The sequence below is a fragment of the Apostichopus japonicus genome, chromosome 1 (genome assembly GCF_037975245.1).
Source record: "Apostichopus japonicus isolate 1M-3 chromosome 1, ASM3797524v1, whole genome shotgun sequence".
Taxonomy (NCBI): domain Eukaryota; kingdom Metazoa; phylum Echinodermata; class Holothuroidea; order Aspidochirotida; family Stichopodidae; genus Apostichopus; species Apostichopus japonicus.
This window is the reverse complement of record NC_092561.1, coordinates 20547564-20559651: the sequence shown is the minus strand read 5'-3', so window position 1 is coordinate 20559651 and position 12088 is coordinate 20547564. Positions and strand designations below refer to the sequence as shown.

The 12088-nt window shown below is 34.8% G+C and overlaps 2 protein-coding genes across 2 annotated transcripts in view; both read right to left on the bottom strand.

The window, feature by feature from the left end:
• The window catches only part of LOC139971018 (uncharacterized), a 62134-nt gene that overhangs the window by 23649 nt on the left and 26397 nt on the right, over positions 1–12088 (bottom strand). The gene's annotated exons all lie outside the window — the stretch shown is intronic.
• On the bottom strand, positions 4019–10057 carry LOC139971056 (uncharacterized). Its single transcript, XM_071977223.1, has 4 exons — positions 8521–10057; positions 7971–8082; positions 6402–6605; positions 4019–5815 (listed from the first exon to the last, which is right to left on the bottom strand). Exons 1-4 carry the CDS (start codon positions 8878–8880, stop codon positions 5418–5420), a joined length of 1074 nt encoding a protein of 357 aa, XP_071833324.1. The 5' UTR covers positions 8881–10057; the 3' UTR covers positions 4019–5417.

Sequence of the window (12088 nt, the reverse complement as noted above, 5' to 3'; positions counted from 1 at the left end):
CAAGTATTTCTCTTTTAGTAGTTGGAAATTGCATCTACCAGTAACCTAATACAAAATAATAAATAACAATATTGACACGGAAGCGTAGAAAGGATACGACATTAAAAAAAGGACATCACTTGACTACATTTGATGAACAGAACACAACTATGGACATAATATATATTTCACATCCATTAGTGAGTTACACATCAGGCATAATGATGACTCTAAGCTACATGTCAATTGCCATACCGCTTTATAAATGTTGAATCATGGTTGGCTAATAAATCACATATCTATATGAGGTGAAAATTAATAACAATTGAACATTTGGAATTCTACATAATCTTCGCATAATCATTATTCATTCAAAGGTGCCATATATCATACTGGAAACTGACTGTAATGCAAATTGAAGACGGTATATTCCATTCATCGTAGGGGTTTCGTAGTTATGTCTATGTTAACTTAATTTTGAGCTGTTACAGTAGGTACCGTATCACAATTAGAGTTGGGTATGTCCGCCTGCAAGGATAACCGGAAAATATTCCTAACAGAGAATAGTCCTAAGGTGACCTACTCTTGTTTTGGTTTTGGCAGATTGTGAGTCTCCATCATTCTTTCTTGGCTGTTGAACTTAAGGGAATTAAATGAACTACGATGGTCTAAATATCTGGAAGATTGAGATAATTTTATGCAACAAGAAGATTCCGCAGCGAGAGCTGCCAAATTGGTTGGGGAGCATTATGCTAACAGTTGAACTGTCCTATAGCTCAACAATCTAAACGATCATGGTGGAAAATAAATGGGCTGTAAAAGCCATTAGATATATCATGTGATTGCTAGGAAATATCAGTCGAAAACTTCTATCTAAGCTATAGCGTCCTTGGAAACGACGACTTTAGTAAGTCGATGGAACAATTAATTGTGGTATGACATCAGTAATACAAGCATCTTCTCTACACTTATTATACATCTGCCATAAGATGGAACCCGACTTCAGTTTTCCATGGTTTAATATACATAATATCAACCAAACCATCAACAGACATCACGATTTGATATCAATAATTATCGTATAAATATATGCTATGAAGCACAAGAAACATACTGTGTAAAATTCTACATTGCTTACGAGAACTCCGAGTCCACATTTTATTGACGATCTGAAATAAAATGATGAGTACATCTCCCATCCTTGTGATACTAGGTTAATGTTCAAAACGTATTTTTTTTAAATCAATATTTAAGTTTGTCTTTAAATATTTCGTAGACTATATAGTAACAGCGAAAAGTTGAGGGGGCTCTTACAACTTGTATATGTAATAATAACTTCCTTAATAGTAGTGTACGGTACATGGTGCTCGCTGTATTATTCGAATATAATACATACCGCTACGAGTTGCATGTGTGTGTTTCTTTACAGTTTAAGGTTAAAGTATGCATAGTTTATAACAAATATACATACGTGTATCATTGTGTACCAGTGTGTATCTTTAACTAGTTTATTGTCTTCAAGGTTCGACGAGCTATGGTCTACCACGCGAGAAAAAAAAAACACCATTGTTATATGGCTGCAAAAATATTTTGTTCTAAATTACGGTTCCTACAAACAGGGTGGTTATTATTAAGTAACTGGCACTATTATTAATGTGACTTGAGATGTGTTAATCTCCAAATAGTTTCCCATGAGTAGCTTGGAAAATGCTTTCGTTTGAAGCTTTGTGTCTATTGCCCATGAAAATTCTCTTACAGGGAAGTATTATATCTTAGTTGCCTTTAATGTTATGATCACCGTTGATGATATAAATATTGGCAAAGTGGTACGTCTTTTGTTCCAAACAAACGTCAGCAGTTGTAGTTAAAACCTACTGACAATAATCGTAATACATATCATGTAATATAAACTAATACAAGTACTTTATACTGTTATACAAATTAAGCATTGCATTGACCATGCAGCCAAGAAATTGCGTGCATGCTTAATGTAAGTGAATTGTTGACTTCATATTCGCAGTTCAATTGTATGGTCACACGTGCAAATGAAACCATTTTACTTTTGTATTCTCGTTGCCCGTCGTGCATGGATATTTCTTCAGTTCAACTGTATCTCTACGTGCCTATTTATCTCTTATATACTAATCTCAATATATTTTTGGTCATAGAGGTTAATAAATCAAATTTGGTCAATAAAGTTGTTTCCATATCATTCGATACTTTCAGTGATATTCAAAATTTGCGACTGTTTAATGTAGCTGCCAACAAATGGTTTAATCGATGTGATAACGTTTGGAAGGAGACAATGCATAAACCCATTGCGACAACTAAGTAAAGACAAATAATATAACGAGAACATCCGCCATTTAGGAAAACAATAATGACAGAGGTTAAGTAGAGTATTTGCTCTCTGCAATATATGCACATATAATATTCCCTTCTTACTAATACCTCAGTGCGCTTAGTGGATTTACTATAATGCGTGACGGTTTTCGTAGAACTACTATTAAGACAATTGACTTAAAAACTTGATAAGATCGTCGTGGCCCGGGTGCGAAATTATTTTTCCCACTTCGACGCGGCCACATGGGCGTGGCTTATGCAATACGTCACAGGCCGGCAAGTTTGTGACTTCGACTTCGAGCTCTTACGTATAGCTCTTTAATAATATACTCAGCTAATATACTCAGGCCTACTATACTCAGGCCTAAGACATGACTTCATGAGATCCATGATGATGTGCGACTGCTCCTCCCAGTCAATCGGGTCTTATGGAGCTCTTGAGGTAAATTCCATCACAAAATCAAACTTTATTTGTTTATTAGATGTGTTATGAACCTCCCGTGTCTGGAAAAGTTTGGAAAAGAACCTCCTGTGACAGCAGGGTCTGGAAAAGTTATAAATGAACTCTCGTGGTATTGATTATTACACTTCATATTACACCAGGTAGGCCCACTGACCTTTCAATGCTAGAAACCTACAAAGATACATGTATTGTATTGTGCCCCATATTGTTTTATCCATCATTCTAAATTATTTGTTCATTTATAAATGAACCCCCTTTTAAACGGCAGTAAGGAGCCTACGTGCTTTCATCATTAGTTCGTATTGTTACGGACTTGAAATATTCTACCCATTTTATTAAACAGTTGTCACTTGCGTCTGTATTAACTATAACCAGGGAGCTGTTACTGTTAGAGTAGCAGCTCCCTGCTATAACTATGCCTAAATAGCAATGTCCCTCTGTACTATACTATTTATTATACTGGTACGTGTACTAGAATCCCTGACATGTAACTTAATTGAGAACTTTCAGCACCCAAACAAACACCCGAGAGATATCACTGCATAGTCTGTGACGTGGACCAATAAGCCATAACAACGACCGATAGTCCACGCCCATTATGCTAATATGGCCGCGTCGAAGTGGGAAAAATAATTTCGCGGCCCGGGTAGCGTAAAAGCGAAACTTCTATTGCTACTTTCAGAAAATTGTCCTTATAATATGACACGTTACGGCTTTCAACACAGCAAACAGGTATTCGGGGGAGTCTTAATCAGGGAAGTCGTTACAAGGTGTTGCAGCTATCGATGTTTTACGTTTAAGAAAATATACAACTGCTTAGCTTCAAAGAAGTATCGGAGATATTGTAATTCCTTTCAGTTTATAATACAATCATTTAAAATTTTCATGCATTTATCAAGTAAACAACTTGATACAGTAATATGACATTTGCTAAACTGTGGAAGGAATTAAACGTACTATAGATATAGAGAAAAAAACGTGATTCTGAAAGCTGCTAATGTTGAGATTAATAGTTTCAATACGAATATGAATCAATGTCAATGTTGAATTTACATTTAAAAGAAACTATATAACACTTATTAATTCCTTAATATTAGTCAGTGCAAGACATTTTATATTACAAATGTTCCTTTTTTTTAAGTACAATTTATATGCAGTGTGTAAAGGAAACAAGATCATATTGTACGGTGAAAATCATATCATCGTTGTCTCTATGAAACACATTGCAAAAAGTTTATTTTCAACGTACAGGAATATTATAAAAATTTATCAAGGAATTTTTACGCATAAACTCTACCGTCAATTTTTTTTATTTTCAACGTTCAGGAATATTATAAAAAATTATCAATGAAGTTTTACGCACAAACTCTACTGTAGAGTAACATTACTTTGCTTAGATACTTAACGTTTTGTAACGATGGATGTTAAAACACCGCAAGAACTTTAAAACAAAACCCTGTTTATGCCCTTCAAATTCATTCATTGACCTATATGTGTAGTGTACCAGTGTCACGGGGAACTGTTTACATGCGACATGATTTAGTGTCACAATGCGAACGTTTATTTTTTTCAATTGAGTTCCAATTGAAAGCAACTGCTTCCTCGATGCAATTGTAACAGTTACTTGTAGCTTATAAAGAAACTCGTGGATTGTTAGTGTAGTTCGTTAGTGAAATAAATTTCAAAATGTTCCAATTATGTATACGGAATATTATACTATATATTCTTCCTTATCCTTAAACATACTTTATGTATGCTCTGAATCAATGTTCTGAGCTTCATAGTATGTGACTGTAATGTTTGCTATGTTAAAAATTGTCCTTGACTTGAAATATGTGAAATCGAAACTTCCTAAATTACACTGAAGCGTAATTCAAATGTGCACTTAGTTGACAGTGGTCTCCACATATACTGTAATTGTTTTCGTAGATTGAGTATCTTTTTCTAGTTTTAATCTCTAACAAATACATATTATATATGCTTTTCTCATTTTTGCTACATTACCTGATGCTAGTCTGTTGGTATTGGTGTCTTACCTACTTCTACATGAAACATTTCGATACAAAAAAGACGGCACATATTGGCCTAGAAACGCGCTCATTTTATCCAAGTTGACGTTCTCTACAATACAACGTGAAACCCAACTTCTAACTTAAATATAAGTAAGAGGCTTAGATTGTATAGTATTGGTCTATCCTGATGTTTATTCACTCTCCAAGCACTATTTATATTCGATGGTTTATGCAGGTGTACCTTATTTGTTTTTATGTTGAATGAGTCTCAGCGACTTTATACCGCGGTGCGTACTTCGAATATGATGCGTCACGAATTACCAACGGTACGCATTACATGTGTTCATTAGTAAGTGGCAACAACGATTTTACCTTGAGAACTGATCTTTGTCATGGAAATAATTCACAAGTTGTACAATGACTTTTTCATAGACCTAAACATTTTAGACCACGGTAATCCGTTGAAATTAAATAGTTTAAATCGTTTTTGCCGTATTTTGCTTTTACCATTGATACATTTTAATGATTGATGTCGAAATTAATATTCATTTCAATTTGTAGCACTAAAAGAAGCATTCGTTGTTTTCGATCGCTTGGATTGATGACAAATTTGTTCCTCCTCAATTTATTGTTTCATACTTTATTTCATTCGAACACTCCACATTTTGGGTGATTTCGTAGCCGGACAAGTAGCAGTTTGCATCATTACTTTTAGATGCTGAACAATTAACTTTGAGATTGTCTGTAGTGATCATTCGTGGGACCATGAGTTCAGCATGAGGTACGCACGTATGACACGTTGCTGTTTTCCCCGCGTCAGCATTAACATATGTAGAAACCATTGCATCGTCCGATTGCAAAAAGATTGCTTTATTCGTTGAAACTGGTTTAGGAAATCCATTAGTCTTCAAATATCGAATATATATAGATAGAACGCCAACGACAATCACCAGGATTGATATTAGAAGAACAGCCACGACCGGAATGAAGTTACATGCTGTTAGTTGTTGGTGTTTGCCTTTGAGGGAGGGTGTAGCAAATGTCCATGAACCATGAAATATAAAGAAAACAATAAAGACAATGCCATTAAGGTATCTTAAAACATAAGAAATATCCAGCTAACTATTTCAACGCTAAACTGTATTAGGATACCAATCGTCAAACACAGGTATTAGAAAATATTCTAGTAATCCTTATCTACTCACTTGGTTCTTTCCATTGGCTTAAGATGCTTAACAACCAAAAGTCATAGTATGTGAGCTTAATCAACGAATAATTATTTGCTTGCATAGAAATATTATATGTATTCCATATATATTTCTTCAGTACGCGATCATGACTATAGTGTCTAACATTTTATTGCTGTGTTTTTCATTTCAATTATTGCTGAAATAGAAGCAGTCACAACTACTGACCCTTGTTAGGGAAATACTGATTCTAAGTTTGGTATTTGTTCAGTCTTGGTAGATCTGAGACGAATAGACTGACAGCAACTATTAACAAACATAGACCTATAGCTACTATTACAAGAACAATCACTTCAACAATATAATTATCGTTAGAGGACATACCAATACCGGTACTGACTGAGTTGTGTGCCTTACCATCTGTCATGTGTTCTTTATTATAACTGGCCAATGATGTGGTTGGTGCAATATAATGTAGGGCTGCGGTCGTTCCAGATGAATTTATGGGAGTTTCACGTTGCAATACGTTGATGGTAACTCCTGTGGCGCCTATTCTACTACAGTTACATTCGATGAAGCAATTTTGATGAGATCTTGTTGCATTGAACCTTTTCGATGAATCTTGAATATAAAGAAAATTTTAAACAGTTTCACAAAAAGGTCAACTTTGACTTGGTGCATTTCTCTAAAGAAACAAAAATGAATAATTCTGGTTTATTAGCAAACCTAGATAATTTTTTGTCATGATTTGACGCAATGTTTGCTATTTTGTGGTAAATCTGGCAATCTTCCACTTTTACCCTCATATTCACACGTCATCTCTCATAAGGCTGTATGCAGTTATACCAAAGATATACAGCGGCATAAGGCTCTGACAAATTAACAAATCATCGTCCACAGGAGGAAAAAACGCCAGCCAAAATTGAGTTACGTCAAGTCAGAGATTACGTTTCGTTGCATAGAACTACATATATTTCAGACTCTTACATCTTTAATAGAATACAAACAATATACAACCAGACAAATGACAGGAAAAAGCTGAGGAGTGATAACAAAAAACTTTGTAAATGCTTGTAGGTGTAATCACCCCGAAACACTACAACATGATCTATACATACCAAACATATGATGTTTAGTTAAAAAGAATAAAAGAACAAACTTGCACCAAACCGTTTGTTTGCTTGAACTGTTTGGGACATCACTGAAAAATATCTGAACTTCATTCAATGCTAAAGCATTGGCCTAGGTAGGTATTAACAGCGAGTTGGAAGGCGGAAAAGCCGGTATGGTTTGGGGTATTTCTCAGAAGAATTTTAGTTTCGTAGATGGTACGGTACATCAAAAGGGACGTTGGAAATTTCAATTTTTCAGTACTTTATATTTCCTTTTTCTCCAAATTTCAAATACATTCTACAAATTTCATATTCTTTCTTAAACGTCGAAATGTTTATATAAAAAATAGCAACTACAAACCCCCTTCTTCGTTAGATTTTGACTATATTCGTGAAGTTTTCCACGGTATGAGAGAGTCAGGGATTATGCAACCTTCAACTTCCGTGTACATTATATATAATGTATTTGATAAATGTCCCTTTTTAATTGCAGTTTCTAACCCCATTTGTGAATTCTTAAACAAATGTTATGACATGGCTTAGTAAGAATAACACTTAGGTGCAACCCAACTAATATGTGGCTTTAATAGATAAACTCTTAGTTCTGAATGGTGACACGAGGATTTTCTTCTTTCAAATGTAATTGGTGTTCAGTTGGAGTTAAGTTCATCTCCAAGTCACCATCCCGTTCGAGTGGTTTTTAATGATATTCGATGGAAAACAAACAGCACATTGGGACTGTACCAGTATCTAGGAAACTGTTACGATTTGTGGAATGCATACCAAGAAAATTAACAGATAACAGTTAACAGAAATTGTTAATCAAACATATTAAGTTCTGGAAAACCTCATTAGGATTCAAGTTAATACGTACCATCTGAACAGTTGTGCCGGTTACTGCTCTTTGGACACTTAACTCTTATATATTCATCTTCTGAAACGTTGATTACATGAGTCTGCATGGGACCAACATTACTTGACCTGAACTGAAACCAAAATTAATTCAAATATTGATACTTGCTTATGAACGGAATAGTAATAACACAGTCAGGATATTACTCTTATTAATCATAAACATAACATACAACATCATGTTCGGTAATGATAACAATGCATACGCAGTCCTTGAACGACATACCAAATAAATGCATGATAGAAAGCGGGTAACACTGAAAGCGAACTCGTAAACTGGTTTCTTTCTTGAAACTAAGCTCAGACGTAAAAACATCTGTGTATAAATACCAAAATAATGAGTTTTGATTACCAACACATTTGTGAGCGTTACATCCTAAACTAGTCATAGCAACAGAACATTATCAAGTTTTGCTTAACGCTACGTTCTTCCATCTCGATGGATAATCTTATGTGTAATGTATTTTAAAGCTAACTTTAAATGTTTTTTCTTAAAATATAAAAAATCTTACCACCAATTTTTTTGCGACATAGACATCAAATTGGCAAACGACAACCAACCGTTCACAAGCAAAGGCATATACTGGCTTTGAGACACAAACACATTGGTAATATCCATCTACACGATTATCCATGTCAGTTAAACGAAGAACGTTTCGTCCATCATATGTTGTTTCGTGACATGCTTTATAGCTCTTCTTGCATTCACGTTGAAAGAGTTCAATGCGACTTGTATTTGCAAGGTAGATGAACCAAGCAAAATACGGACAGTTTTCATATATTCCACATTCTAAGGTGACATTTTGACCGATGACTGCGGTTGTACTTACATCTTGATGAGCAGAATTGATACAACGTTCGCTAGTGCTCATACAACAATGGATAAAAGATAAGAACCCCAGAAAGCAATAAACATACACGATGATTTGATTAATGTTCCTTCTTGTTTACGAATTAAAGAAAATTCTGCGGTTCCAAGATAAAAGAACGTAAAGGAATACACGCAAACCAGCACTAACAATTGTACACGTTATAGCTGCAATTACACGTTGATCCAATTATGGAATGAGACAGAGAAACTCGTTTCAAATTGGCTCTACCGTAATGTAATCAAATGATTCATGCTTTTAAGCACAACATTTCTATATTAAAACAGTAAAGAAGAGTTTAGCACCGTCTGTACCACATCCTCACTTTGTAAAAATGATGATGAGTCATATTATAAGATAAATGAAGTATATAGAACAACAAGGAAGTAATTTCAAAAGGAATTTCGAAAGGAGAGATCGCCATTTAAAGGGAAACCAAGTATGAAACGAGGTTTCTCTGCAGGTTTGTCATCCTCTGGAAATATCACTTATCCATGTAAAGTTTCACTTCAAAGGTCCCAAAATACTCTTGAATACATCGAAATGTTGACATGCACATAAAATTGTATTCTGTTGGTAGGGGGTGGGTGGGGTGGGGGACAAGAACAAACACTCAAATGCAACAAAATAACGTCCAAAGGAAAATGACATTAGTCAACATGGAATTTGTGGTACCTCAATGTCAACCGCCTTGTCGTGAGAGTCTGCTTGTTAGCGTGGACTTTGCATGTCAGTATGTAATATCTAATTTACATATAAGTCTAGTATCATAGATAGATGTCAACGTTAACGATTTTATGAATGAATTAAGAAATACCGTAGCTCTAAGTTTTGTTGTGATATGTTGCTTGTTTATTTGTGAGAAGAACTGATACTTGATACTGATACCAAGTTAAATTAATACTCAAAACCTGGTCCAGTCTAGCATTTTATCGTTTTTCAAGACATGTGTTTCTCATTCAGTAGTTGGAAAATGCCTCTACCAGTAACCAAATACAATTTTATAAAATAACAATAATATATACGAAAGCGTAGAAATTATACTATATTTAACAAAGCTGACATCACGTGACCACATTTGACGTACAGAAAACAGTAATGGATATACTATATATCTCATGTCCAGTATAGTAAGTTACAAACCAGTCATAATGATGACTCTAAACTACATGTCAATTGCCACTCCGCTTGATGAAGTTTGACTTAAGGTTGGCTCTTTAGTCACATATATATATATGGGATGAACATTGGATTATAATTAAACTTTCTGAATGCTACATAAACCTCGCCTCATTAATATTCATTCAAAGGTGCCATATATCATACTGAAACCTTACTGTAATGCAAAGCGAAGACTGTTCATTCCATTGTACTTGGGTAGGGGTTTCATAGCAATGTTTATCTTAACCTTAGTTTCAGCTGTTACAGTAGGTGCCGTGTCACAATTAGGGTAGGGCATGTCCTTAGATGACTTACACTAATGTTTAGTTTTTGGCAGATTGTGAGTCTCCATCATTCTTTCTTAGCTGTTGAAGAGGATGAAATAAAAAACAGATGGTCTAAAAATCTGGAAGATTGAGAAGATTTAAGGTATTTTAGAAAATCTTGGGTGAAACAAGAAGATTCTGCAGCGAGAGCTGTAATATGGGTTGAGGAGCATTATGCTTACAGTTGAACTGTCCTATAGCTCAACAATCTAAACGATCATGGTGGCAAATAAATGGGCTGTAATAGCCATCAGATATATCATGTGATTGCTAGGAAATAACAGTCGAAATCTTCAATCTAAGCTCTAGCGTCCTTGGAAACGACGACTTTAGTAAGTCTATGGAGCAATTAATTGTGGTATGACATCAGTAATACAAGCATCTTCTTCTCTGCACTCATTATACATCTGCCTGAAAGTGCACTTAGTTAATCAACGAATAACCAATCTTTGTAAAAAAAATGGTAGACAGAGGGACTGCACGTTTGTGATAAGTTTCAAAAATGTAAATCATCATCTGCAGCCGATGAGATTTATACTGACCCGTTGGTAGAATTTATTTTTCACTTCACACCCCGGACTCAGTTCCTTAATGATCATTGAGACAAAAATGGAATCCTACTTCAATTTTCCATGGTGATCTAAACATAATATCAACGAAACCATCAACATATATCACGATTTGATATCAATTAGTATCGTGTTAATATATACTATGAAGCACAAGAATCATACTGTGTAAAATTCGACATTGCTTACGAGAATTCCGAGTCCACATTTTATTGACGATCTGACATAAAATGATCAGCATATCTCCCATCCTTGTTAATGTTAAGGTTAATGTTAAAAACGTTTTGTTTTTTATCAATATTAAGTTTGACTTTGAAATTTTCGTAGACTATTTAGTAACAGCGAAAAGTTGAGGGGGCTCTTACAACTTGAATATGTAATATTACCTTTCCTTAATAGTTGTGAACGGTGCATGGTGCTCGCTGTACTATTCGAATCTAATACATACAGTACACTGCGTTGTTTATCATGTACTACATATACGGAAAGCTTTATATTCACGATATAGTATTAATAAGCCAACCCGCGTTTTTCAGATCTGGCAACTACTTTACGTTTTGTATCATGTGGAAAGGAATGCTACTAGCGAGTAACTAATTATCACTTCTCCATTGTACCTATATTAGCGTATGGAAGCATGGTTAACCTTTTTTTCTTACCAAATTAGTAATTGATTAACTACCAAACTATGTAACTAAAATAACTTACTCAATAGCTTGATAATAACATCTCGACTAAAAACAAATAGATTCTGTTTCTTCCAAGTCCTCTATCTACGTCCTGAATATACTCTCCTTTCATGCTACTGAGAGCGGGTCATAGTCGTCACAAAAGCCGATTGTACAAAAGAATGGTTAGCACACCTTTATGGAACTCAATTGTTTACTTAAGCTCACAGGCAGATGGGTACAGGTAGGGAATCAGGTGTGTTTTTAAATAACGTTCGTATATAATTGAACGTGGTTTGTCACAATTATCTTTTACTAATGAGAAAACATTAATAAACACAATGACACTAACAGTACATACTAAATGGAAGTCATTCATTGTTTATGTGGAGCTTAGCATTTGATGTAGATTCTGGGCTTCTTAACCTTTCTGTTAATTAACCATTTTACTCTATGTCCTACTCTACTGAGAGTCCATGTCGAAATG

Excerpts from the sequence above, each read along its gene's own strand:
- LOC139971056 (XM_071977223.1), bottom strand. The coding sequence starts at position 8,880 with ATGAGCACTAGCGAACGTTGTATCAATTCTGCTCATCAAGATGTAAGT. Across the intron at positions 8,083-8,520 it reads ATGTCGCAAAAAAATTGGTG|TTCAGGTCAAGTAATGTTGG; the intron begins GTAAGATTTTTT and ends TTTTGGTTTCAG. Across the intron at positions 6,606-7,970 it reads CCGGCACAACTGTTCAGATG|ATTCATCGAAAAGGTTCAAT; the intron begins GTACGTATTAAC and ends TTTATATTCAAG.